This window comes from Penicillium canescens (assembly GCF_028828765.1).
Source record: "Penicillium canescens strain IBT 15451 chromosome Unknown utg000001l_segment0_segment0, whole genome shotgun sequence".
Lineage (NCBI taxonomy): Eukaryota > Fungi > Ascomycota > Eurotiomycetes > Eurotiales > Aspergillaceae > Penicillium > Penicillium canescens.
The window spans coordinates 966,215-992,880 of NW_026703963.1; the positions used below are offsets into that span (position 1 = coordinate 966,215).

A 26,666-nucleotide genomic window follows, 5' to 3' on the forward strand; every position below is an offset into this window, starting at 1 on the left:
GTACCTCATCTCCATTCAGCCCACACTAAGGTTGATTGGACCTTATTGACCTTACGAAGGACATTCCATTGATACAAAGTAGCATAAGTAGCATTTGATTGGAACATACTAACTATAATCATAGACGCAACTTCTTACCAGTATACATTGACATGCTGTCTCTTGCCTCATGCGCTCTCTATGATAAAACAATCAAGGCTGGCACAACCCTTGAACTGAAAATACCTCTCCGCATAAGTCCGCTCTCTTATAGGGGCAGTTCCCACTGCACATGGTACCAAACGAGCTTCCGATATAAATCAAGTACCCCTCGATTTCCCCAGTCCACCAAACCATCCACGCCCAGAAATTCTTTCTGCAACAACCACAGCCAGACAACTCACAATCAACCCCTCAAGCAACCCATCCGAATCGACATCCAACTCCGCAATCACGCCCAAAGAACCCAAAATCCGTCTATCCGTCCGATTCTGCCAGACAGCAAGAATATCGTCCGGCCGATCAGCAGCAAAGAACTTCAAATTCCCATTCCCATCACTAGCTTTCGCCTCATTATCCCGCGCATCAAACAAGGACAAAGCAGCCTTAGACCCCTTCCAATAAAAAGTCTTAACAACCTCACCATTAACAATCTCAACACGATACGTCCTCCCTATCCCCTTCCGAACAATGTCAACCGAACAATACTTCACCAGATCAGAAGAAACAGGCACAGATCCGGGTAAATCATTCCGAAAAGTCGTAGATTCGATTTGGTGAAATAGATCCACAGTAGCATGAAGACCCACCAGACCTTCAATACCATGATAGCGGATATGTGCGCGGTGGTTTTGCTGTTCTGGAGATGGATCTTTTCGACTGCGGACTACCGTGCCACCTGCATAGAGATCAAATGGGGCTGGTAGATACAGGCGTTGCTTATACCATGGGATGCGGAGGGAGTGATATACTGGGCTTGGGGATTGGGCGAGGCCTCCAGATGGGTGGACTTGGAGACAGAAGCTGAATGCGTTTGTGCCCAGTGCTACCTGTGTGATATGGTTAGTTTTGATAATAGTAGATGTGAGGGCTTATGTGGGGGAAAGAAATGTTTTGATTGGATATAGAACACTAACGTACATCTTTGAAGACGTTGAATGAGCGGTAGGGTTCCTTCCCGTGAGTTGTTTGATGTTCCTCTTGTGGGATCTCATTGACGAATTGTTGAGAAGATACATGATTGTTTGTTGAAGTGTTATCTCCATCGAAACATACATGATCAAATCCCACGGCAGTGGATAGAGGTTGATTAGACATCTTTTTTGTTGCAGGGATTAGTCCGGAAGACGATCAGATGCTCGAAAGGGGGTCGGTTGAAATTTCGCTGGCTATTGATCCAAAGCTGTCGATATAGTGGGGAATTTATTCAAGAAACAAGCCAGGAGATTAACCGGGTTCGATATTTTGAAAAAGAAACAGTTAAAGTTATATCTCGCAAGACGAGAAACGGGAGTTAGTCATGGGATCTTAGCAGCGTTGCCCGGTACGAGGACGTGGTCCAATAGAAGATCATCACGGTGGATGGATTTCATTCGTCTAGACATTTAATGTAAAGTCAAGAGCTAGCATGAGCGATACACTCTCTCCATAGTATCATTAACCAATACCAAAATGACCAAAGAAGATTAAGCATGAGAGAATTGTATAAGTTAGAATTCACCGCCACATTGTGCTGGCACTATCGACACCGCCCGGAGAGAGCAGAACCCGAATCCGCCCTTGACAACTGTAAGGGAAGTGCGAGAACCTCGGATCGTGCTCAATTGCAATTGTAAGTATTTCCCGGGGTGCATATTGACCTGTCTGTCCTGTTCCAATTGGTCTCCAGCCGGAACCGCTTGGATCTTGGCAAGCTCATTATCCCAGCCAAGCTACTACGATCGGAAAACTAACGGCTGCATAGGTTCGGCGTGGCTCCGCCGACGAAGAACAATTGAATCCCCACACCCCGCAGTCAAGATGTCCTGCACCGCTGCCAAAATGGCCTGGAGAGCCAGCATTCGGGCTCGTGCCCTGCCTACCTCCCGCTTGACCCAACGCCCGTCGGCATTGATCCCGAAGCGGGTCCCCGGTGCGACGAGATATGCTTCGGACTCGGCTGAGGCTGCAAAGGAGACCGTGAAAGATGCCACAAAGGATGCCGCCAAGGAGACCGCGAAGGAGGCTCCCAAGGAGATCCCGCGCAAAGCAGGCCGTGGCTCCAAGAAGGCGTTGTACGGTACTTCATTGGCATTGACCCTACTGGTGGGCTATATCTATGGAACCGATACCAGAGCCAGCATCCACAGATATGGAATGGTGCCTTTGATACGGCAACTGTATCCCGATGCGGAGGATGCGCACCACATGGGCGTGGACGTGCTTAAGATGCTCTACCCGTACGGTCTTCACCCGCGCGAGCGTGGAAACCCAGACAGCGACGGTGCCCTCGCAACAGAGGTAATGAACCTGCGAATACATAGATAGACCAACGTTAACAACCCATCAGGTCTTCGGCTACACTCTCTCCAACCCCATCGGTATCTCCGCCGGTCTGGACAAGCACGCCGACGTCCCCGATGCGCTCTTTGACATCGGACCCGCCATCGTCGAAGTCGGCGGCACCACTCCCCTGCCCCAGGACGGAAACCCCAAGCCACGAGTCTTCCGCCTCCCCTCTCAACACGCCATGATCAACCGCTACGGCCTCAATTCTAAGGGCGCAGATCACATGGCCGCCGTCCTGAAGCAGCGCGTCACAGACTTCGCCTACGCCGCTGGCTTCGGTCTCCACGATGAATCGGAGCAGCGCGTCCTAGACGGCGAAGCCAACGTTCCCCCAGGCAGTCTCATCCCCGGCAAGCTCCTCGCCGTGCAAGTAGCCAAGAACAAGCTCACCCCAGACAACGACATCGAAGCCATCAAGCGCGACTACGTCTACTGCGTCGACCGCCTGGCCCGCTACGCCGACATCCTCGTCGTAAACGTCTCCAGCCCGAACACACCCGGCCTGCGCGATCTCCAAGCAACAGCACCCCTAACAGCAATCCTCACTGCAGTCGTAGGCTCCGCCAAAAACATCGAACGCAAGACCAAGCCCTTCGTAATGGTAAAGGTTAGCCCAGACGAAGACTCAAACGAACAAATCTCCGGAATCTGCGAAGCAGTCTGGAACTCGGGTGTCGACGGCGTCATCGTCGGCAACACGACCAATCGCCGGCCCGACCCCGTGCCCAAGGGCTTTGTCCTCCCAGAAGCAGAGCAGAAGACCCTAAGCGAGACGGGCGGCTATTCCGGCCCGCAGCTGTTTGACCGCTCTGTCGCGTTGGTCGCCCGTTACCGCGCTTTGCTGGACCAGGGTCCTCCCTCTGCGGCTGATGCCAAGTCCGATACCCCTGCGACTGAGCTGGAGGGTACTGTGGAGAAGGCGGCTGATTTGGCGACGTTGCCGCGTAAGGTTATTTTCGCTTCTGGTGGTATTACTACTGGTAAGCAGGCGCGCCAGGTTCTTGATGCCGGTGCTTCCGTTGCTATGATGTATACTGGTGTTGTCTATGGGGGCATTGGGACTGTCACACGGGTGAAGAAGGAGTTGCGTGAGGAGATGCAGAAGAAATAAGCGGTGTGGGAGATGAGAGCGGTTTGGTTTGATAGATTACTGTAAATACTGTAGCATGGATTGGATTGGATATTGGAAAGAAAAATAGGATTTACTGTTGCATTCACTTATCCCATGCTCGCATTCGAAGGTGCATTTCTCGTCCGAAAGACTCGACCGGCATCGGGATGAAATGACTTAGGGGTAAAGTAGAGAGGCCGTGTAGTACAGTAGCCCATCCGAGTCAGGAAGTGCCGAAGAAAAGAAAAAGAACAAAAAGAGGTAGAATTGATGTATAGACATCTCTTTCATATCCAAGCTCGGATTACTCGATCAGTGCAAAGACTGGAGCTTCAGAGTCCACAGTGGATCAAATAAAGCTGCAAAAAACTTCCCCATAGCAATTGGTACCTGGAGTGGGAAAAGTAGGAGTTAACAAGCGACAGGAACACCCTATCAGAAGCAGCAAGTAGGGGACCGAGAGCCAAAGTGCATATCCTGTAAGTTATGGCTATAAAAAGTTTTAAGATCATCTGAGCAAATCCTACCGCGTGATTGTGGAGAATAAAGAACAAAAACTGGGGAAATCGGATCAACCCTGTCGAGGTTCTCCAGTTTCTCCATAAATTTGTGGGTTTGCCCGTTTTCTCGGGATCCCCAGATAGGCTTCCCGACCAGAGCTCTCTTTGCCTCTTTTCCTTTCAGGTCTCGTGAGATGTTGTGGATTTGTCTAGATGTTTTATATGGTACTTTTCGTATAACAGTGACAAGGGACTGTATGGCGTGAAACATGATACCGTACTCCGTACATGAAGGTATACGCACCTAGCATATGAGGTGTCAGGGTATCAAGGCAGCATCTATACCTGCATCAACCTCCCTCAATCAGCAAGTGCAAAACAAGCCAAAATGCAATGCAACTGGAATAGTATTCACACACACACCCACCAAACTCAGAGCCCCAAACTTTCCTCAACCTCCCTAACAACCTCCCTAACACCCCCAATCTCATGCGCAAACCTCCCCAGAAACATCCCATCAACAGCCTCCCCCAACCTACCCCTACTCCAAAGCCCAGGCCCAGCACTACCCCCATAAAGCACCCTGACAGTCCCAACCCTCTCCCCAACAACCCCCCGAATCCCACTAACAACAGCAGCAACATGATCCACACCAGCAGGCTTAGGCTGCCCAATCGCCCAAACAGGCTCATAAGCAAAAATAACCGGCGCATCCACCGGAACCGCATCTAACACAGCGCGCACAAGAACAGCGCACTCATCAACAGCCTTCCCGACCGCCTCAGACGCAACAGCGCCAGGCGCAGTAATTTCGCCAATACAAACAAGCGGAACCATTCCCTGTGCACATGTTGCCGCCGCTTTCGCAGCTGTCTGCGCGTCTGTCTCGTTGAAGATTGATCTGCGTTCGGCGTGGCCTAGTTCGACGATTTTGCAGCCTAGGGCCGCTAGTGAGGACGGTGAGACTTCGCCTGTGTAGGCCCCTGCAGATTCCCAGAAACAGTCTTGCGCGCCGAGGAGGAAGGGGGGTGGGTTGGTGGGTATGTTTTGGGTTTGGAGGGTTTGCTCGTAGGATTTAATTATCTCGGCGCAGGGGTGGATTGTTAGGAAGTCCGGGATTAGTGCTAGGAGGAGTTTTTGGCGGTGTTGTGGGTGCACGATTTCGTTGGTTGGGTTTAGGAGGGCGTTTAGGTAGGATAGGGTGCGGTCTGGGGTAAAGTACATCTTTAGAGAAATGAGGAGGAGCTTTTCGGGGAGGACTGGGTAGGTGGACTCCATAATTGGCGGTGGTGGTTATTGTTAGTGGTGTGGTGTGGTGTGGTGTGATGTGGTTGTTTGTGTTGTGGTGAGTGTAAAGTATAAGTTGAGGGGATCCCCGGAAACACGGATCGGGTCTGGGGTTGGCGTTTGACCAACTCTTGGCTGTGCTCGGGTGAGTTGCTATGAGTGAAATTCAAGGGAATTGAAGCGATGTTTCCGGTATACTAAGGAAGGTATGTAATTTCCTTTGTCAATGCCCCGCGCGTTAGCGCATTTTCCCGGGTCCTCCGTATGCTCCGAATCCATGTCCTCTACTTGAGGGAATTGGATACGTCCACCATAATGTCACGCTAGACTTAGTTCAGGGGTATAGCAAACTTTCGGAGTACAATTTGCCGGACAAAAACGAATCAGCGTTGATATGGCCAATGTCGGGATAATGAGGGCCAATGTAGTATCAGGAGGGGCAAGAGGGGGAGGGGAAGCGGGAAACCGGTTGAGAAGTCTATACTATTTACCTAAAGAGGCTGTGTACATTCTATCCCAGGTGGTAATTGTATAGATCGTACTGTGGATCCAAAATCGGGAGGAGGTTCACAAGAACTGGTTATGCGACAGCCTGCTTGTCACTACTAGCAACCAACAACATCCCACTTGGTGGAGTGCAGTGGGGAACATCATAATCTAGCGAGACCTGGGCCTGTGCATCAATTATGGGGGAGATAAACGGTGCATGCGAATATTGGGTGACTTGTTTTTTCAGCATATGAGGCAATTCGCATTCACATTCACAATCTTCAGGCATATCTGCAGGCTGCCAGGTTTTCGGCACTTACATTGAAAGTTTAGTCCTGCCTATGAGGTCAACCACTTCCCGTCTGGGCTCGGACGTAACTAGGCATAAGTGCCCAGGATCTTATGTCACAGAACCAAGTTTTGGCGTCAGGGAAGCGAATCAGATTCTGAGCTGTCCTTGGCCGCTAGAGAAGAGGAGGGTTAACAGCCCTTGCACAAGCCACAACCGTTTGGCTTGGATGTCCCTTGTCCACTGACATCCATGGCTGTAGAATGGCTGAAGATAAGTAAAGTTAGTGAGTGGAAGCCACAAGAGTATATACGGTACAGGGTATGTGGTCGACATCCCGTGTAATACGAGGTAAAGTGCATGTAACGTTTCAAACAGACTCCTAATGTATCCGACCTCGGTTTAACCTCATATTGCCACTGACCACTCATAGCTCGCTGTAATGGTGCTATGACGCCTGGGTGGCCACTGGACCTGAAATATGCCGCGTAACAATATCGAGGCCAGGTCTAAGGAGCGGAGACAATCCGTATGCTGGGGAAGGTGAAGTACGTGAAGTCAAACATATAAGAACCCCTCGAAGTCTCCCCAAACTGGTTTTTCTTTCAGTTCAGAGTCTTCTACTTCCAATCACACTCTTCTATTCTACTTTACTTTACACTCTATCTTCCCTATCTTCTCTAGTTAATACACACATCTACATAAAATGTCTGCCCCCCTCCGCATTGTCATGGCCTGCGACGAGGCCGGTGTCCCTTACAAGGATGCTATCAAAGCCACCCTCCAGAAGAATCCCCTCGTCGCCGAGATCATCGACGTCGGCGTCAACACCTCTGACGACAAGACCGCCTACCCCCACCCAGCCGTCGAAGGTGCCAAGCTCATCAAGGATGGCAAGGCAGACCGTGGCCTCTTCATCTGCGGCACTGGTCTTGGTGTAGCCATCGCCGCCAACAAGGTACCTGGCATCCGCGCCGTGACTGCCCACGACCCTTTCTCCGTTGAGCGGTCCATCCTGAGCAACGACGCCCAGGTCCTGTGCATGGGCCAACGGGTCATTGGCGTGGAGCTGGCCAAGAAGCTGGCCTCGGACTGGCTCAACTACCGCTTCGATCCTAAGAGCGCCTCTGCTGCTAAGGTCCAGGCTATCACCGATTATGAAACTCAGTTCCGTACCGCGGCTTAGATGTTGTCTCCGATTTGTCTTTCTCAGCGCATGATACCAATGTTACTTCCATTTCAAATTGGACGATCATAGATCTGTACATAGTCAATTTCACGTTTCTCGCAACATTGAATTTAGCACGTAGCTCAGACCTGCAGGGTGTATTTTCCAGACTCGTAGTAGTTCGTGAACAAAAGTTCCCCCAAAGTCCCAAACCCTTCACGATCAGCACTGCGTGACTGTGGAGCGCCCCACCTACCTAGGTACACTCCAGAACCGCACAGAGCACAAAGGAATCTCCAACCGTCACACATCATGGCGCAAGAGCTCAAAGCAAAGGGCAACGAGCTCTTCAAAGAGGGCGATTACACCGGCGCCGAAGACTTCTACTCCCAAGCGTGAGCACCATCCGGTCCATCCGAACTCCCACCCCTCAATCACACCCAAACCCCAACTCCCAATCCAAACACAAACTAACATCTCCCAAACACAGAATCGCCAAAAACCCCAAAGACCCAAGCTTCTTCACAAACCGCGCAATAACCCGAATAAAACTAACGAAATGGGCGGATGTCGAACACGATGCGCGCAGCGCAATAACCCTCTACGGTCCTAAAAACCCCCTCGCCCTAAAAAGCAGCTACTACCTCGCGCAAGCACTGCTCGGCCTCCAGCGCCCACAAGAAGCCTATGACGTCGCGTCCGACGCGTACACGCAGAGTCTCGCGGCGAAGAATGCCCAGACGGAGAATCTATCGCGGACTGTATTGCGCGCGAAGCAGGCGATTTGGGCGGCTAGGGAGACTGGGCGGTTAAGGGAGATGAATGCTACCCTAGGCGCTGTGGAGGGGCTTATTGAGGCTGATGTCAAACGGGCTTTGGAGGAGTTGGAGGGTCGGTTGGAACGTGGGGAGATTGGGGAGATTGGGTTTGGGGAGGATCGGGATGCTTTGAGGGCTGATGCGGAGAATAATATTAGGAATGTGAGGGAGGCTTTTGCTGTTTCTTCTAAGGGGGAGGTTAAGGAGAGGGTGAGTTTGGTTCTTTTTGTTTTGTTTGGTGTCCATGGTGGGATGACTGAGCGTTTGTGGACTGACTTTGTGCGCTTTATAGGTTGTGCCGGACTATCTGATCGATGGTATTACCTTTGAGATCATGCATGATCCGGTTATTACGCCCTCTGGGACTAGCTTTGATCGCATTGGGATCACCAAGTATGTTGAGAAGTCTGGGGTTGATCCTTTGACTCGCACGCCCATGACTGTCAGTGACTTGCGCAATAACTATGCACTCAAGGCTGCTTGTGAGGAGTTCTTGACGAACAATGGATGGGCAGTGGATTGGTGATGTACATTTGGCATTTGATATTCATAGCGCATCATCCTGCATCTGCAGGCGTCTGGCGATAGATGTAAAGATAAGAGTACATACAATTTATCATTATTACTGTCCTATTTGATATACTAACGTTATATACTAAATACCACATACTCAATATCTACTGGTACTTCTGCATCGTAATATTTACCTCGGAACAACTGGCGAGTGTGTCAGCACCCCCACCAAACAAACCCCTCCTCAACATCTCCAACCCCAACCTTAGCTCCAACACTACACTCCCACACAACCTTCAACGACCCAAAATGTCCGACATCGCCCCCTTCATCGCCGTCCTGGAATCCGCCCAGAAGAAAGAGAGCAAGATCACCGAGGATGTGCAACAAGCCGCCGAGGGCATCGACATCGACGCCCTGAAGGCCGCATACGAGAAGGTCGCCGAGCAGGGCGAGTTCGAGAGCGTCGACGCCGCCGAGAAGGACGTCCTCAACAAGGCCTTCGAGTTCGCCGCCAAGGCTGTTATGCTCCTCAAGACTTCCCCCGGTCTGTTGGAGAAGAAGGATCTGTACATCTACTTCAAGGTTTCAAAGGGCGAGGTCATGGAGAAGCCTGGCATGATGGATTTCCAGGTATGTGATATCCTCGAGGGTGGAGGGTTAGATCGAGTTGGTGGTGGAGCACAATCTATCATGCACACCCATCCGACGTAGAGAAATCCCCGAGACACGGATCGTGGCTGACTATTCCCTTTCTCCACCTTTATAGAAGAAGCAGCTGTACGGTGCCTGGGAGAAGGTCAAGGACTACAACCCCTCCAAGGCTAACCAGCTCTACATCGCCCACGTCAACAACCTCATTGCCAAGTACGGTACCCGCGAGTAAATTAAACCACACGCCGAGGAATCGATATAAGGAAATGAAGAACATCATTGGATGGATATGAAGTTGGCTGGGAGTTATGGAATCAATTGCGGAGATCTGGTGATTCCCAGAGCGGGATATTACTTCTGTTGGAGCTCTGGATCTGAACGAATACGACGAATACAATTGCATGCTACTATCCATGAAAGAATTTTGCGTTTACTAGACGCTCCTGTCCTTCACATACTGAAATTCCATTGGATAATGATGAAATGCTGCCGGAGCTGTGTTGTGGATAATCGATATAGCAATAAGAGCTGTTCCACTTCGTCAACAGATCATAACGGAATCAAACAATCCAGCTCTGTCCGCGCCAGTCGGGCAGTTCATGCGAGGCAGTAGCACACCACGGCTCATCTGTGGCTCCATACCGCGTTAAGGGTAGGTCGTAAGGCATACGGAATCCGACAACAACAGAAGCAGTCCCCTCCCCCTTCTCCTTCTCTTCTGTCTCTGACGGCATAGAAGGACGATCCTTCTTAAAAGTAGGGACCATAACCGCCTCCCCGCCCTCATCAGCACAATCACCAAACAACCCCGGCCAAACAACAACCCCAATCTCCCAACTACAAATTCTAACCTCCCCCGCAGAATTAACCCCCGCACCCCAAGCCTGTGTAGAAAGATTCGCTGACGAAACCATCGCCCAATCCATGCTCTCCATCCCATCACGAAAGCGAATATAAGTCTTAATATGCGGCGCCGCGCGCGCACGACCAGCTTCCCATTTCGGTGGCTCGTCGCCTGATAGGTCGATATATGTGCCGCTTGTGGGACCATCGCCGGCCCATTGGCACAGATAGGGACGCATGTATGCGAGTTGTTTTTGTTGTGCTGCGCTTTGTGTTTTCATATGGATTGAGCCGCCGGAATTGTAGCCGTCTAAGGAGCGGCGGATTTCATCGGGTGTTGGGAAGATTATTGAGTAGGTTGGTGTTGGTGTTTGGTGTGAGTGCGGTGATGAGGAGAGGGCTTTAAAGAAGACTTCTTTTAGCCATTTTTCTGTTTGGCCCAGTGTTGCTACTGATGAGATCTGCATAGGATTGTTGATTAGATGGGTGGTTTTTGTTTAGTAGCTGGGTTGGGGGTCTTACCTGGATGACGATGTGAGGCTTTTTGGGGCTCTCTTTTTGTCCTGATTGGTGTTTTTAATTGGGATTCGGCTCATCAGGTCCTTGAGTGCGAGCCACCCCCATAGTGTTCCCTCTTCTGAATTGGAGTCGCTGGCATGCTGCTTTGATGGTACACTGGCAACAAGGGCAGCGCGCACAGCTTCGAAGTCATAGGTTTCCAACTGTTGAACCAAGGGGCCTGTCTTGGAGGGACCGTATGCCTTCAAATAGGCGAGAAGATCTCTTTTGAATCGGGAGCCAGAGCCAATTGGTGAGTCTGTCTCCGGTACCGAGGATGGGTTCTGCGGAAGAAGAGGAGAGCGCCAGACAGCCTGTGTCATATTTGTCCAGTCCATAGGGATCATGTTTGCCGTATGGATGACAACCCTGATACTGTTAGTTGGATTTAGTCATGCAATCAAGGTTGAGCATCTTACTGGGCTAGATCATCATGCCGAAGAAGCACCATCATCTTAGAATGATGCGTCCCGAACGCCTCGGGCATGTATGCCACGATAGGTTCGACATTGGGATATCGCGCACATGCTTCCTAGGTGTATGTTAGACAATCTCTCTAGATAGTAAAGAAGGGTTGATTCACTTCGATACGAATCTTGTTCGCACTTTCTCTTTGCCACGACCCATGCACGACACGGACTTTAACAAGACCTCTAGTATCTTCATCAAATTGCGACATGAGAAAATCCACGTCGATAAGGTAATTGAACTGCCAGCATTCGCGGATCATCGGATCCCCGAGGATATCGCGCAGTCGCACCGTGTCCACATTGTAGCCTTTGCTTGTGGGAAGATCACGGATGTGTGTGAGTTGAATTGGAGAGTCGATGATCTTTGGAGGAATGGAGCCAGCTTTAGAGCTTGTTTGGCTGGCCTTTGGCCCATTGCTCTCCTTCTTTGCTTCGGGGTCGGTGTATGCGGCCTGTCCGGAGCTTGACGGCCGTTCTGGTGGGGTGACGACTCTGTGTAAGGTGACTAGTTCGGGTAATGTAGATAATGAAGATTCCAGTCTTGACTCGGGTTCCGGAGAGGCTGAGTCGGTTCTTATCTTCTTATTTGGTGGCTCCATTGTAGTGGATGTTGACTTGGTGTTGGAAGGCGGTCGCTCGCTGGTTTCGGGCGATCGTCAATCCTGTGACGGCGCTTACACACGTACAACGGAGCTGCTAAAGCTTGTGGTTTTGAATACTCCGATGTCCATTTTGGTTATTGAAATGTTTTCAGGTAAATTGTGAATCGGAAATGAACGAGTGACTTTGTTTTTCGTCGTAGTTCCCGAACTATAAATTTAGCGAAATCCCCTTTGGATATTATCCATGGATGTACCCAGGTACGGGATAGTCATCCTCACCTGATTTTGAGCCCTAAGAACTAGATAAGAAAATATTGAAGCAGAACAAGCGAGAACAGTGCCGCGAAAGCATAGCTTTGAGACCCATGGGTTTCGTATACTTCTTGAGTGACACCATACATAATTGTGACAATCTTTGAATGTCTCCTTAATTTCATGTTTGTGGGCCTGCAATATTGCATTACTGCTAGAAAAAGATAATCTATGCTTATAAGAAATAACGACTTAATACATAGGTAGACTCATGACACGGATGAGAACAACAAACTGTTAAGTTGATTGAATAGCAGATATCGAAGATGCCTATTAACCCAGCACGGGACCCAGCACTAGAACCGACGCCAGGAAAGCCAGCAGATAAGAGGCTGAGTTCTTGGCCGCAGAATTATTCGCAACGATCAGCGCAGGCTCATAAGATCCCGGCTCCGTGCTGTTGCGGGTTCCATCCCAGCAATACTTTGCAAAGCATTCTCTGCAAAACTCTGGCACATTGGTACCAGTTCGATCAAAAGATCGACTGAGGACCGCACAGCCTGCACATGTCGACCAGTCAGAATATCCTTTTCTGGTTCCATTTCCCATTGTCATAACGTTGTATCCATTTTCAATCACGTCGTCTCTTTCGGCAATCGAGTATTCCATCTGGAAAGTGGACTTGTTCGAGAGCATGGTGTATGGGTGGTTTGGAATGTACACAACAAGTGGTGCTGGACCAGTGAGGTTTGAACTATTACAACCGAAGAAGGTTGGACGTGTGTTCAAGCCGAGATTGATGAATGTGTTTGTGTCTGGGATGCTTGAGAAGACAGTTCCATTTCCGATTCCTGAAGAGTTGAGACTGCGTTCATAGGCTGCCACCAGAGGACTGCCACTAGGCCAATTGTTCTTGGTGCTTGCCGATGAGTCGACAGCAAAGATCACATCGACGTGGCGTATTGGTTGAATCAACGGGTGGAGTGGGAGGTTTTGTTTATCTTCTCCACCGTCGACGACGTTGAGATTGGGGGTATTTGTGTAAGCAATCGTGGCATGCTCGTAGTTGTAGAATGGATTTGGGGAGTAGACTGCAATGTCATCGCTTTGCTTACCGAGGCCTTGGAGAAGACCACCAAGAATTGACTTCAGTTTCTCAGGAAGATCGGCGGTGTTGAGCCGTAAGATGAATTGATTAAAGAGCGTAGAGGATGTCCCCATGATAAATCCCGCATTGTTAAAGCCTTCAACACAGACATGGGCAGATACTTTGCCATTATCAAACCGAGACCCGAGAAATTTCAAGGGCACAAAGCCAAAGATCGAGGGATCAAATGTGCCAAATTCCCAGGGACTGATCTCATAAACGGTGGAGTTGCATCCGACGAGTGTTTCCCCCGGGTTTCGCCCATCAGCAACCAACAGAGGCAAAGGCATCTTCCTCTGTTTGAAGTCTTCTGTCAATGCGATTGAGGACCACGTATACCCTGGCCCACCATCCTCGGCGTTGATGAATTTCCAAAAGAGGATATTTCCTAGACACATGGCCAGCTATTTCACTGCCTAGTAGGCTCTACTGTATTTGCAAGGTCTCTTCAATCGAAATGAGATCCTTGGTATTTGACTCTTTCCACCTACTACTAGTGCATATTCTTTTCGTAAAATGTAACCACATCTAATCTGGCCATGTGGAGTGTAGCTCAGAGGGCACTCGAACCATTTTGAGTCCTTTTTTGCTCGGTGTATATAGCCATTCTCTCACGCAAGAAACAGACATGATACCATGCGCAACTAAAAGGCAAAAAAGTGAAAATAATAAAGTTCTTGACATGTTAAGCTCTATTAGTCGTATTCGTATTTATTCCCTTGTCATAACTTCGTCCATCTTCTTGTAAGCACATCACCACAATACAAAGATGGAAATATGCCTTAAAAAAAGCTTATTTAACCATGAAAGTTCCTGGGTGGGTGCCTGCGAACAATGTGATACGAGAATACGCGATAGGATTGCACACAACCCATGACAAGCTCAAACTGCATGACAAGCTCCCTCCTGCCAACCAGCCATACCACGAGAGAATCTCCCAAGCATTAGCTCCCCGCATAGAACCCCAAGCAAGACAGCAATGAAGACTCCAGTGTTGAAGCTCATAACGGCTAGCATGCTGTCCAAAGAACCGACAATTAGTAGAGCTTTTCAACAACCACAACATATGCAAGTAGCCACGAAAGTGAACAAAACTTACAGGAGATATCCAATCAAAGCTCTAGCCAACTCCAGCAATCCGCGCACCCCGTCCTTCCGAAGAGACCATCTTCCACTAGCCTCCCAAGATGGAAGACGAACCCGGTAAGACCACTTCCTCAGCGGAGCACCTCGTTCAAGTGGATGAGTGGCGGAGCGTCCCCTTTCATCATCGTCATAAGCAACTGGACGAGTCTCTTCAATAGCCTCGTCCTCGCACCCGTGGACGCGCATGTAATTGGGAAGAGGACTGAGCTTTGCTTTGTGGATGTCTCGTCGTGAATGTATGGCTGTAAGCTTCAAAGCTGGCGGGATGGGATTGCGGTGGTTCCACGACTGCTCGAGTTGGAACTTGAGTGCGCCGAGGAAACGGTTTAGGACTGCGAGAAGGAAGAGGAGGATTAGTGTGAGGATGTATCGGGTTGGTGTGGAGGTCGTCCAGCCTGTGAAGAGGATTGTGACTTCTGTTGAGGCTGAGAAGGTTGATGCCATGTTCACGTTCATGTTTTGATCCATGCTTGAGCTGTCCTCCGTGTGGGAGTGCGACTGTGAATGGGTTTCCATGGTTTGATAGCGTTCCCTGAGATCTAGAGGGAGGGGATGGTGATAGGAAATTTGCAGTGGAGAAGTCGTCACGGTAATCAGATTGAGAATATTGGGAACTTGGATTTGGACTCGGGCTTCAGACAAACGTTTAATGTTCTCAAATTGGATCGTAGTAGCAAATGACCGCAAATCCGCTCAGCCGATTAGGTACTTGTCTCAGGCTACCTCCATATGAAAGTCAAGTACACAAGTACCCTGCAGGATCATCTCCAAGAACATAGTACAGCCATAGGCTATAAGTCCTTTCAACCCCAGCTTTATACAACCGACATGATTAACCCGGGGCACTTGAAAATGAGGAAACGAGGTGTAAAAGGAGGCCAAAGTAGGACGAAAACAATGAATAAAACGGCATACTCGCTTCGAGGCTTTCGTGTAGAGACTGTTCAATAATTCATGGCACTGTATACACATTTATGACACCTGTTGTATGCACTATAAGTCAGAAAGGCTGCCAAAAGGATAAATGGAAGTTGAGTCATGACTTCAAATCTAATCATATTTCACAAGTGAAGAATCCGGTCCAAATGGCAACCGTCTAAGCAAAGCAGTGATTATAAAAACAAAGACTGGAGAAATTCATAAAATGGATCGCCATGAGCCCGTCCAATGCTTCACCTCATTTCATATCGTGTCTGTCAGTCCCACCAAGTCAAAACTCGCATACAATACACAATATTCATAGGACAATCGTGGATACAGAGACAGAGACAGCAGGGGAATTAAGAAAGTCAAAGATCTTATGAACGGCCGTACCGCGTCTTGCCGAAGGAGAAGGGCACGTAGCGGTACTTGATCATGTGCTGGATTTGTCGCCGCACTGTGCAGAATAATTAGAACGATATCCAAGAAAGGTAATGAGGGAAGGCCACGCTAGACCGAGGAACATACTCGTCAGTACAAACAGGATGATCCAGTAAACAACCAGCACGGGCCAGAAGACGGGGATATCGAAGACGGAGAACCAGGAGCAGACGAAGCCGATGGTGATGGCCTGGGTGGCCGAGTGCCAGAACTTGAACTCTGGTAGGCGGCGGATGAAAGGTCGGAACTCCTCGTCCTTCTTGGTGGGGAGGCTGGGGGACCCCGCGTCACCGTCCTCGAGGCCTTCATCCTGGGTGAGGGAAGGATCAAATTTGGGAGTCAGGAAGGCGAGGAAGAGGTTCAGAAGGTAGATGCCGAGTGTGTAGGCGACTGCGGCGCAAAATGATCATGTTAGCGGTTTGTTTATGCCAAGGTTCCCGGCGATTCCATTGGACGCTATCTCGCATTGTCTTTCCGGGGGCATTATTGCGCTTCGCAATCGCCCAAAGGATTGGGGCGTCCATACCAATGTACCAGCCCTGCGCGATGACAATGCGCAGGAAGAAGAAGAACAGGAGCACTCCGGAGCCTACCCAGCGGTAGGTTGTGTACGGGGTCGAGGCATCGAGGTAGGCTTGGTATTGCTAATGCGAAAAGCATAGATTAGCATGCTGCTCCATCCGACTGTTCCAGCAGATTCGAGGAATGAAGGACTCGAGGGCATTGCGCAATGTCCCTGCCCTCATGAGACACTCACCCGGGTCAATCTAGAGGTGTGCGCGGTCATGGCCGTGAAAGGCGACTGGTCGGGCTCAGGAACATCCATGGTGAAGGGGAGAGGGCGGGTAGTACACAAGTCAAGGCCACCAAAGAGAAAGAGAGAAGGGAAAAAGCAAAGGAAATGATATTAAGATAAGCTGAAACCAGACATTCCGGACGAGAAAGGCACAGGCTCAGGAGGAGAAAAGTGTCCACTGCTCACTGGCCAATCAGGCTTGAGATGACTCTCCAGCCACTTAGGAGCACGTGATATGTGGCTATGCAGTGGTTTATCACGCTAGCTGCTTTGGGTCAGCTTAGTCACAAAGCTTCCCTTATAACATTTTCACCGTCATGTTTATACCGCCTCCATATAATCACCTCTGTATGGTTAACCTATGTATTTACTAATATGCTGCCGGCAGAATCTGTTCTGACATAGTGGAGGCAATGGACTGCCGTAGCTTAGTCACACTACACGTGAACCTCGGGACGGTTAACTTCGGCGTTTAGCCGCGGGGAAACGGAGCATCTATGATGTTATGCTCGGTACTCCTTCACCCCTTCATCGTCAATCCAAATATTTTCAACTTTTCAAGCACTTGCAGATCATAATCAGTCATAATGTTTGCACGTCAATGCACCCGCTTGGCTACCTCCAAGACAGCTGTCCCTTTGACCTCGTATCTAGCTCGAGTCCGGGGTTATTCTTCAGCCGCCGGTAGCTATGAGCACATCCTCACCTCGACCCCCAAGCCCGGTGTTGGTCTGAGTATGTAACCAATGGAAACAAACCACCCACAACATTAATGCTGACCACCTACTGCAGTCACCCTGAACCGCCCTAAGGCCCTCAACGCCCTCTGCACACCACTCTTCAAGGAGCTCAACGAAGCTCTGAGCAACTATGACAACGATAAGAGCATCGGCGCAATTATCATCACAGGAAGCGAAAAAGCCTTTGCTGGTGCGTCTATATCCAACCAACCATGCCTCAATCCCATCCAATCCCCGTTCAATTCACAATCCTCAGCTAAAGACTAACACCACACAGCCGGCGCGGACATCAAAGAAATGGCCCCCCTAAGCTTCGCAGCCGCCTATAATGACAACTTCATCGCCCCCTGGTCTCACCTCGCAAACACAATCCGCAAACCCGTCATCGCCGCCGTCTCCGGCTACGCCCTAGGCGGCGGATGCGAGCTCGCACTGATGTGCGATATCCTCTACTGCACCGAAAAAGCAACATTCGGCCAGCCCGAGATCAAGCTCGGCACGATCCCCGGCGCAGGCGGCTCGCAGCGCCTGACCCGTGCCGTTGGCAAGAGTAAGGCTATGGAGCTTATCCTGACTGGAAAGAACTTTAGTGGTAAGGAGGCTGGTGAGTGGGGTGTTGCTGCCAAGGTTGTCGAGGGTGGGAAGGAGGAGTTGCTTGAGGAGGCTGTTAAGACTGCTGAGACTATTGCTGGTTATAGTCGTGTTGCCGTTGTTGCTGGGAAGGAGGTTGTTAACAAGAGTCAGGAGTTGCCTCTTACAGAGGGGGTTGAGTATGAGAGGAGGCTTTTCCATGCGTTGTTTGGGAGCAAGGATCAGAAGATTGGTGAGTTGGCCTTTGAGTGAATTTGAGCTAGGTTTGCTAATCGTGCTTTCATTTTAGGGATGACTGCCTTTGCTGAGAAGAAGAAACCCGAGTGGTCCCATGAATAGATATGTGAAGGTTGTGTGGGATAGAGAAGCTGGCTCTTTTCATTGCCTGAAAACATACAATGCATAATGCTGGGGATGTACAAGGGAGAATAGTGTATTTCATACAACACCGAATCATCTGATTAACTCCCACGAAAATCGTATACTAACGTGAATCATGAAAATCAATCTCATCGTCTGGCTGAGCATCACCAGTTGGGGTTCCGCATTTGTATTGCTCCAATCCGCGGTTGATGCCAACAATTCCCCACGCGAAGACAGCCACGTCGCGGATGGTGTCCATAAGACGGTATGAGTGAGGACCAGTTTCTCCTGGGCCTCCAGACGCTTCCTGTTCAGAGACTTTCTCCGAGCCATACACGAAATCCGATGCGCTACCAGAGCTGGGTTCCAAGCCGTCGCGGCATAGAGTATTCTTCTGTTCCGGAAGAGGAGTTCCATGAGCTGCTGAACCAGGCGCAGGTCCATCTAGGCACAAGGTGCCGGTCTCTGGACGAGAAGGCCGCAGGATGGCTGGATGCGAGGGGGTGTCGCATGGTGTCCCGTAGGAAAACACTGGCTCGGGGGCCCACGGCGCCGCAAAGATACCATTGGTATAGACCGGAGCTGGCTCGGGGATTGCAGGGACAGCGGGGGTAGTAGGGATGGGGGCACGGGCTCGGCGCAAGATGACGACGAGACCGTCTGAGGTACAGGAAACGACGGCTTCCAGCTCGATCGGTGGTAGACTTGCGGCCGCATCCAATCCAAGACCGGACCCATGAACGTCTTGTAGAGGATTCCGGAACCAGAAACGCAGGTAAGCGATGGAATCGTTCCTCTTCGCACCTTCGAGACATCTGACTGCACCACCCAGGCATTCTTCTTGTATGCAGTAGTAGAAACTCTGGGAGATAAGCGCATTTGGACTGATACCTAGGATCTCCGATACTCCCCTTGTAGCGTACATGATCGTTGCAGTTCGCGTGAAGCGGTTCACGAACATGGCTGCGCGGGGCTCGTGGAGAGGCTCGGTCAGACGCTGAGAGAATTTATTAGAGATCCAGGTAAGCATGTGGTAGCGGGGATCATTTGGAGAGGAATTGAAGAGCTGGCGGACGATGGGCGCATCAACAGCGCGCCCTGTATAGTTGTAATGTATTTTAGTGGGACAATCACGGAGACAGTGGGCTAGGCGCGCCTTGCAAGAGGGAAATAGGCCAATTGAAACAAATAGCAAAAGGCAAGTCTCCTAAAGAAGCTCTCTGTCGAAGCACAAAAGAAAGACTTACTCTGACTTCCATGTCCTCGGCCGTAGACAGTGGTACTTGCGATCAACACATCGTACACTACAGTAAAGACACACTCGCACCCAACCCAGGAACCATCCTTATGCCGGATCGAACAATAATTCAAGACTGCAGCCTTATCCAACCGCACGCCGCGACTATGGATCGACCGGGCAAAAGGCAGTTCCTGGGGGTGGAAGTATTCCCAGCAAGAGCGATCGAGAACTTCATGAGGTTGGTAGCCCAGCACCGCCTCTATGCTGCCTGATGCATAACGGATCGAAGCATCCCGGGACAGGTCTGGAAAAGTGTTAGTGTGCAAGCACGGACTGAGACTGCTGGGATCTGTCGATCAGGAGCGGTAAAGACATGCCGTGGATCGTGATAAAAGTGGTGTCCATTTTGTAGTGTTTCTGCAGGTCTGCAGAAGAGCGGAACCCGCGCACTACCTGAGAAGAATGCAAAGAGGAAGACGATCCAGCATCGGAAGAGGTTAAGATGGGATTCGACTGACGGCGGAGTGGACATCGACATCCACAACGGCTGTCAACCAAGGATCGGAGGCGTTTCAGGAACATCTGCAGGCACATCACCATTTCACGTTATATGAGACTATCTACGTACCTACATGGAATATTTACCGAACTATGTGCCTTTAATAGCAATAAGGTACCGGTTTGCTTTGCTGTACAATCACATCGGCACGGAACATTGTCAAAGAACCTCCGGACCCACGATGACGACGATGACGATATAGCCTTGTCAATCTCGACAACATTAATTTCGAAGGGAATTATAACGGCTGGCTTGCGTACGGATCCAGCAAAACAGCCAATATCTACATGACCACACAGATTGAGCGCTTGTATGGAGTACATGGCCTTCATGGATTTAGTGTGCATCCCGGTGCCTTTGTGAGCCCCAACCTCCAGAAGCACTCACAGGAGGAGATGAAGGCAGCCATGGAAGAGAAGCGCGCTCAGGCCTATCTGTCCAGTCTTGAACAAGCCTGTGCAACTACTATCTATGGCGCGGTATCGAGCGAGTTGGAAGGAAAAGGTGGTTTATACTTGGAAGGGGCATCTGTCGGAGTTCATCCGACACCTTGTGAGGGGGACGCTCTCGAGTATGGATTTGGCAGCTGGGCATTTGATGAGGCAAAGGAAAAGGAATTGTGGAGACTTAGCAAATCCTGGGTAGGAGTTGAGCAAGACTAAGTCGCAGCCTCGTGTATGATTGATTGAGGCTTTTCATCTAATTGGCGAATAAAGATTTTTTCAGTCTCTGGCGCCTGTTGCTCGCTTGTTTTGCTGTTAGGGTAACAGATAATGACGGTCAGACTCTTTAGCAGATGTCATTGTCTGAAATTTCCATCAATTATTTCTTGACTGCCGAACGACGTGGCTCTCAAGTCCATGTTTATCTTGATTTTGTTTGTGAGGGGCTGGTGCAGCTGTCACAAATTTGGCTCCATATCACCTCCAGGGGTTGCCTTCTACAATCTCGGATAGCTTTGGAGTAAACAATACAAACGATAATTGTCATTGAAGGGGACAAGAAGCAGTTGCTTTGAGCTTCATTTTAGGAGGGCTACGATGGCGTCCAGAGGATCAAGCAATTGCGGAGGGACTATTATCTGATCCAAGGCATGGAACTGCTTTGAAGAATAGTTTCCCCGTTGGGGAAGTACGCCAGACGTACTCAATATGTAATGGTAGTGTAAGAGTTTCGCATATTTCTTTATAAGATACTACATCCTAGTGGGAATCAATATAAACACAAAATAAAAATAAAAAAGGTTGGTGGGGGTGGGGGGTTGTGGAAGAGAGCCGAAGGCAGCATTCAAATCGTCAACGCGCGTCGATCAAACTAAGTTTCCAATCGAAGTCAGCCCTGAATCAGTGCCCACTTCACGGATGCTGCTTATGAAGCAACAAATACGAGCCATTATTCCGCGGATTCCGACAGAGACAAGCATAAGTTGAATATCTGGCTGTCTCCTGCACCCCACGCTTCCCCTCATTTTCAACCACCGCCGAAAATGACTATCAGAGCTTACTCCGTACCATCTGAATCTGAAATCCTTCTTCGGAAGGGCATTTTGGAGAACTCTGTGCTTTCCTCAAATCTTCCTGCCAATGCCGACCTTCTAGCAAGCTTTGTGAAATTTTCCGGAAATGCAAAGCCCAACTTACCAATCAACTGGCGTTTTGCTGAAAGTATCTCGTGTCTAAAAGGTCTTGAAGCTATTTGGCTTAATGCCCTTTTGGGGGCTAAGTATAAGCAAAGTCCAGTGAACATTGAAATTGACACGTAAGTGGGACATTCACACTTTTTTGGAGCCTGCCGGCTGATATATTCCACCGAGAGCAGCGATCATGCCTCCCTCTTTATCATGTCAACATTGCTCGTTGATGTTGTCGATGAAAAAGGCAAGCCTTTAGAGGCGAATTTGTCTGTAATCGAGCGATTAATGTCAATCTTTCCAAACCCAGGAGTAGACCTTGGCCAGGGATCTCTCCACCGCGCGGCCCTTACCAGTATCTACAAGACGAAAGATTCCCGCTTTTACCACGTCCATGGTATGCTACCTCTACATCCTAGCCAAAATGAAAATAAAAATAACAAATACAACACAGGAAGCATGAATGCTAATCCATCTTTGACTGCCTTGGACATTCCACTGGATCTTCAAGTTTCGTCAACGGCAGAGGCAACCCAGTTGATCCAGAATCATGTTTTGCAACATAATTCTCATGAGCTCGACAGTCTGATGAATGAGACTTATCGCCAAGCTGGAACCATCTGCCTGACCACTGAGGAATACGTGGCCAGTGACCACGGAAAAGCGAATGCCAATGCTGGGCTCTATGAATTGACGCATATCGCCAACAAGACCCAAAAGCCCACGTGGTGGCAGGAAGCTTCAGATACTGGTGTTAAGCGCCCGCTGGCGGGTTTGAAAGTCGTGGATCTTACTCGCGTTATTGCCGGACCTTCGATATCAAAGGGGCTCGCTGAATGGGGAGCGAGTGTGATGAGAGTCACTGGCCCGGGTGTCTTGGAATTTTATGCTCTCCATGCGGACCTTAACTGGGGTAAGTGGAACTGCTCCATTGACCTCAAGACCGAGATTGGAAAGGAACAGCTACGTAGCCTGATTCGAGAGGCAGATGTTGTCCTGGATGGTTACCGACCAGGTGTGATGGAAAAGCTGGGCTTCGGTAGAGAGGCCGTGCTTGAACTTGTCAGGAATCGACCAGTTGGTCTAATCTATGCTCGCGAGAACTGTTACGGCTGGCAAGGGCCTTGGAAAGATCGAAGTGGCTGGCAGCAAATCAGTGATGCAGTATGTTAACCTCAATTTGTAGAGATAATGTGATTGCAGCTAACTGATTCTATCTTCGCAGGTCTGTGGAGTCTCATACGAATATGGCCGAGCAACCGGACATGAAGCGCCGGTCACTCCTATCTTCCCAAACTCAGACTATTGGTAAGTCAGTTTGTGCTTTCTATACAAGCATAGTTACTAATTTGTAATTCTTCCATAGTACTGGGGTTGCAGGAGTTTGTGGCATTATGAACGCTCTGATCGAAAGAGCAGAGAAGGGCGGATCATTCTACATGGACGTAAGAACATCCCCATCAGTTAGCACTCTTCGATTGTATAACTAACTAGGTAGACCTCTCTCAATTACTATTCCCAGTGGCTGGTCAACTCGGTTGGTGTTTACCCTGATGCGGTGTGGGAAGATGTTTGGGAAAGACATGACCGTCTATCCTTCCACCATTACGATAACATGTCGGTCATGATCCCTGTGGTTATGAAGACCTTATTCAAAAATAATGCGGCCCAATTGTTCCAGCCGCGTTTCTTTGAAGTTCGCTATTCGGGTGCCGTCGACCGCCATTTCAAAGCCCTTCGCCCGGTTCTTTCATTCCCTGATAAACAGGTCACTCCTTGCTTCAATATCGGCACAAGGACGAACGGACACGATGCTGCACGGTGGCCAGAAGACCTTCGAACGGAGGTAATTGTCTAGAGCATGAATAGATATTTACATGATATTTTAGGTACGCCAACCTCGGTGGATGGAAGCAGCTTGCATTGGTTTAAGTCAATCGCGGGTCTGGGGACCCGCGAATTACTACTGTGGCGTACGGAATCACCACAATAGTGAAGCGTAGGGCGAAACTATCCAGTAAGCAACATGCATTATGGAGCACTTTCTCGCATACCGTACAGAGAAACTGTAAGCAGATTGAATAACCTAGCGATGGTTGCTTTTACATCTCGTCCAATACCGGATTAACGCTGTTATATACGTCGTACATCGTGCATCGAAGCGAGAGTATTTTCCAAGTCCATATCAGCTTTCGCTGCGAACTGTTCATAAGTCAACAACCCCGTGAATAACCTGAAGTCACAATGAGTTAATAACTACTGTGAGTAGGATATATAGAATATCTTAATTCACTACGACCAATGCAAGTGCAACCTGTGTAAATTTGAGAATAGTTGAGATATTGGCATATCCTGAAGGATATTTGGTATACTGGAATCCTAACTCTACCTGACAAAGTCTTTATAGTATCACGTTCCACCTCAAAACCGACTTTGACTTTATTATTCTATAATTGTGTACATAATAAAAGACCATCTTGGGTGAATAGAGATCTTCCGGGTAATAACAGCATGAATCCTGCCGGCAATGATTCCCGATCTTGGCACCACACCGTTGTGTGTTTCAATTCTGTCTTTCATCTAATATAGACAAAAATAACACTAAGATTTACAAGGAGATCACTCTTTAATATGACGCACGGTGTCAGCTTGAACGATGGTAAAAGCATAGCTTCTTTGAGACACGCAAAAGTAAAACTTTAACTTATCGGTGGTGGTCGAATCAGCAAGTTCTCGTACGAAGCAAATGGCTAATTATCAAGTAGCTATCTGGATTCAAGTCTATCTTCTCTCTGCCCGTCATACGTCCAGGGGCGCGCTTCCTAGTAAGCCTCTCCGAATATATCCCATCCAAAAGTGGACCAGGTGGTAGTAATATTTCTCTGACATAACTTAGAACAAACGAAACTAACACGTGACGGGTCCTTCCCACCTCTGCTTGAGATATCACAGAGTCAACGATCAAGATACAAAGTCATCTGCAAAGGTTCTTGGAAGGCTCTTTTAGTACAGGGACCTATATAGTAACGTACTTCCTCCAATTGTGAACATCTTTAAACCCGAGCATTTCTCTTATCTTCCGGTTGCTCAGTGGCGCCTCCCACTCTCCCAACTTCCTTGTGATCGGCACATCAGGACAGACTTTCTTTAGGAACTCTTCAGTTGGGATCTTCGTCGTGATAGTATCGTTCGTAGCGTTGAAGACCTGAAAGCCCAGCCCATCTTTGTCAACGCACAAGTGACAGATCTGACCAAGGTCTCGAGCATCGATATAGCTCCAGGCGTTTCTTTTGCGGTCCTTCGGGTTCTTGACGTAACTTGCGAACTCATCAATATATTGCTTCGGGTCGATGACGTTGCCAATGCGTAGAGCGTAAATGTCGACATTGAAACGGCGGGCAAATGTCCGCGCGGTCTTTTCGCCGCAGATCTTGCTCAAAGCATACGAGTCCATAGGATCGACATCGTAATCTTCCTCCAGGGGGAACGATTGATAATTTGAGTCACCCTGCGTGAAACAAACACCATATGTTGTCTCAGAGCTGCCGATAATGATCTTCTTGATGCCTAGCTTGCATGCCGCCTCAATAACATTGTACGTGCTCACGACATTAGCCCGGAAGGTCTCATTATCTGGTACGAGCATGTTCCGTGCATGCGCCGCAAAATGGATAACTGCATCTGGCAAAATTGTCGGTGGTTCCGTGGCTAAATCCCGCTCAGTCTCATATTCACCCATGTGGAAGTGTGAAGACAGCGCGTTAAAAACCTGGCCACTGTCGGTCAGGTCACATTTCAATGTGAACACATCCGGGTTGACTCCGACACCATCTGGGTTTGGCAGTGGATTGAGATCCAGATTCAGGATCTGGTGGCCCTGTGAGAGGAGATAAGCGATGCAATGTCGGCCAGCCTTGCCCGAGCCACCGGTGAACACGATACGTTTCCCCATGTTTGGTGTCTCGATAAAAAGCTAGTAGTATTCAACCAAATAGAAGCGTTTGCAGACGAGCTCAAAACAAGTCCAACAACGCAGCTCAAGATCTGAGTTATAAGAATTCTTCGGCTAAATGATCTCACTTTCAATTTATCCTCTCCCTCACATTTCCTTCACATTTAGGTCAAGTTAACAATTTAACCGAATCGTGACCCCAAACTATAAGGACAGTCTCCCTGAAAAAGCTTAATTTACCACACCCTCATGCTTTCACCTCCCTTCTCCACGTTCTCCAAGTGTACATAACACCGAGGCCTCTATTTGTATTGAAATAACATTTTATATAGATACGACTGCAATTCTGAAGTAGGTATTTAAGTACAGTGCGTTGAGAATTTGTATTGGTCGTAAAGGAGGGGCTTGGCACGGTTACCAAGCATTTCTCGACAGCAGATCAAGTCTAAATCAAGTCTAGCGCAGGCTTCCCGAATCTCGGCCCCTTGTGTCACGACTATATCGCTCAAGTTTTGTCGGCCGAATTCCCTCGCCGTACGTGGCACGACCCGTTTTCTCCAATTCTTCCCCTCACCCAATTTTCTCCAATTCTTTCCCCTCACCCTAACTTAGCCCTATTGCATGTCCGTCATTATCTTATTTCACTCTCCTTTGATCGCCCCTAACCGTTTATCCTAAGTTTTGGTACCGACAACAGCTGGGCCGTCTCATGTCATAGCCGTCTTCCGCGGTTGATCAGCCACTGGCTTGGCTATCGCCCCGAGGCCGCGTAACCGCTTCCGAAATCCCAAGTTGCTCTATGGTACTTCATACCCGCATTTTGCGGTCTATCGGTTGAGCAGGCTATCTTCAACTACTCTGTAGAATCTTCAAGCCTAGGAAGCCTGAACGTTTTATGATGTTGCAAGATTCCATCACTATGATTGATGCGAGGCAGTGGTGGTTTGATTCCATTTATAATTGGCAGTGAAGGGGGCAGGGAGAAGGAAATAGTCTGGCAACTAGATATTTGGTACTCGTATGGTTCCCGTGGTACAAATTTGACCGATTTGTATAATGC

The 26,666-nt window shown here is 49.2% G+C and overlaps 15 protein-coding genes across 15 annotated transcripts; 7 read left to right on the forward strand and 8 right to left on the reverse strand.

Moving 5' to 3' along the window:
• Positions 1–299: 299 nt before the first annotated feature.
• On the reverse strand, positions 300–1,296 carry N7446_000365 (uncharacterized protein; the record flags this gene model as incomplete). Its single annotated transcript, XM_058509132.1, has 2 exons — positions 300–1,028; positions 1,120–1,296. The coding sequence occupies 2 exons, from the start codon at positions 1,294–1,296 to the stop codon at positions 300–302; spliced, it is 906 nt and encodes a 301-aa protein (XP_058378111.1).
• Positions 1,297–1,797: 501 nt separating this feature from the next.
• N7446_000366 (dihydroorotate dehydrogenase 2) lies at positions 1,798–3,738 on the forward strand (the record flags this gene model as incomplete). The annotated part of the gene is made up of 3 exons (XM_058509133.1): positions 1,798–1,810; positions 1,943–2,478; positions 2,528–3,738. Coding segments are annotated over 3 exons (1,659 nt in total), but the record flags the coding sequence as incomplete, so codon positions are not given.
• An 831-nt stretch (positions 3,739–4,569) lies between these two features.
• N7446_000367 (triose-phosphate isomerase) lies at positions 4,570–5,415 on the reverse strand (the record flags this gene model as incomplete). Its single annotated transcript, XM_058509134.1, has 1 exon — positions 4,570–5,415. One exon carries the CDS (start codon positions 5,413–5,415, stop codon positions 4,570–4,572), a length of 846 nt encoding a protein of 281 aa, XP_058378113.1.
• A 1,493-nt stretch (positions 5,416–6,908) lies between these two features.
• N7446_000368 (RpiB/LacA/LacB family sugar-phosphate isomerase) lies at positions 6,909–7,388 on the forward strand (the record flags this gene model as incomplete). Its single annotated transcript, XM_058509135.1, has 1 exon — positions 6,909–7,388. One exon carries the CDS (start codon positions 6,909–6,911, stop codon positions 7,386–7,388), a length of 480 nt encoding a protein of 159 aa, XP_058378114.1.
• A 294-nt stretch (positions 7,389–7,682) lies between these two features.
• On the forward strand, positions 7,683–8,714 carry N7446_000369 (putative U-box domain protein; the record flags this gene model as incomplete). The annotated part of the gene is made up of 3 exons (XM_058509136.1): positions 7,683–7,765; positions 7,861–8,398; positions 8,481–8,714. The coding sequence occupies 3 exons, from the start codon at positions 7,683–7,685 to the stop codon at positions 8,712–8,714; spliced, it is 855 nt and encodes a 284-aa protein (XP_058378115.1).
• Positions 8,715–9,010: 296 nt separating this feature from the next.
• Positions 9,011–9,587, forward strand: N7446_000370 (uncharacterized protein; the record flags this gene model as incomplete). The annotated part of the gene is made up of 2 exons (XM_058509137.1): positions 9,011–9,334; positions 9,471–9,587. 2 exons carry the CDS (start codon positions 9,011–9,013, stop codon positions 9,585–9,587), a joined length of 441 nt encoding a protein of 146 aa, XP_058378116.1.
• A 328-nt stretch (positions 9,588–9,915) lies between these two features.
• N7446_000371 (tyrosyl-DNA phosphodiesterase 1) lies at positions 9,916–11,825 on the reverse strand (the record flags this gene model as incomplete). The annotated part of the gene is made up of 4 exons (XM_058509138.1): positions 9,916–10,465; positions 10,721–11,125; positions 11,176–11,288; positions 11,340–11,825. 4 exons carry the CDS (start codon positions 11,823–11,825, stop codon positions 9,916–9,918), a joined length of 1,554 nt encoding a protein of 517 aa, XP_058378117.1.
• Positions 11,826–12,413: 588 nt separating this feature from the next.
• N7446_000372 (uncharacterized protein) lies at positions 12,414–13,625 on the reverse strand (the record flags this gene model as incomplete). Its single annotated transcript, XM_058509139.1, has 1 exon — positions 12,414–13,625. The coding sequence occupies one exon, from the start codon at positions 13,623–13,625 to the stop codon at positions 12,414–12,416; it is 1,212 nt and encodes a 403-aa protein (XP_058378118.1).
• A 484-nt stretch (positions 13,626–14,109) lies between these two features.
• N7446_000373 (copper transporter family protein) lies at positions 14,110–14,889 on the reverse strand (the record flags this gene model as incomplete). Its single annotated transcript, XM_058509140.1, has 2 exons — positions 14,110–14,245; positions 14,327–14,889. The coding sequence occupies 2 exons, from the start codon at positions 14,887–14,889 to the stop codon at positions 14,110–14,112; spliced, it is 699 nt and encodes a 232-aa protein (XP_058378119.1).
• Positions 14,890–15,671: 782 nt separating this feature from the next.
• Positions 15,672–16,561, reverse strand: N7446_000374 (Rer1 family protein; the record flags this gene model as incomplete). The annotated part of the gene is made up of 4 exons (XM_058509141.1): positions 15,672–15,751; positions 15,823–16,125; positions 16,262–16,379; positions 16,493–16,561. The coding sequence occupies 4 exons, from the start codon at positions 16,559–16,561 to the stop codon at positions 15,672–15,674; spliced, it is 570 nt and encodes a 189-aa protein (XP_058378120.1).
• A 557-nt stretch (positions 16,562–17,118) lies between these two features.
• Positions 17,119–18,201, forward strand: echA (enoyl-CoA hydratase echA; the record flags this gene model as incomplete). Its single annotated transcript, XM_058509142.1, has 4 exons — positions 17,119–17,266; positions 17,324–17,461; positions 17,549–18,094; positions 18,152–18,201. The coding sequence occupies 4 exons, from the start codon at positions 17,119–17,121 to the stop codon at positions 18,199–18,201; spliced, it is 882 nt and encodes a 293-aa protein (XP_058378121.1).
• A 145-nt stretch (positions 18,202–18,346) lies between these two features.
• Positions 18,347–19,997, reverse strand: N7446_000376 (PAS domain-containing protein; the record flags this gene model as incomplete). The annotated part of the gene is made up of 3 exons (XM_058509143.1): positions 18,347–19,323; positions 19,473–19,769; positions 19,796–19,997. The coding sequence occupies 3 exons, from the start codon at positions 19,995–19,997 to the stop codon at positions 18,347–18,349; spliced, it is 1,476 nt and encodes a 491-aa protein (XP_058378122.1).
• A 314-nt stretch (positions 19,998–20,311) lies between these two features.
• N7446_000377 (uncharacterized protein) lies at positions 20,312–20,686 on the forward strand (the record flags this gene model as incomplete). Its single annotated transcript, XM_058509144.1, has 1 exon — positions 20,312–20,686. The coding sequence occupies one exon, from the start codon at positions 20,312–20,314 to the stop codon at positions 20,684–20,686; it is 375 nt and encodes a 124-aa protein (XP_058378123.1).
• Positions 20,687–21,510: 824 nt separating this feature from the next.
• Positions 21,511–23,512, forward strand: N7446_000378 (uncharacterized protein; the record flags this gene model as incomplete). Its single annotated transcript, XM_058509145.1, has 6 exons — positions 21,511–21,782; positions 21,843–22,051; positions 22,109–22,818; positions 22,880–22,962; positions 23,021–23,099; positions 23,153–23,512. 6 exons carry the CDS (start codon positions 21,511–21,513, stop codon positions 23,510–23,512), a joined length of 1,713 nt encoding a protein of 570 aa, XP_058378124.1.
• Positions 23,513–24,670: 1,158 nt separating this feature from the next.
• Positions 24,671–25,606, reverse strand: N7446_000379 (NAD-dependent epimerase/dehydratase family protein; the record flags this gene model as incomplete). Its single annotated transcript, XM_058509146.1, has 1 exon — positions 24,671–25,606. One exon carries the CDS (start codon positions 25,604–25,606, stop codon positions 24,671–24,673), a length of 936 nt encoding a protein of 311 aa, XP_058378125.1.
• Between the last annotated feature and the right edge of the window lie 1,060 nt (positions 25,607–26,666).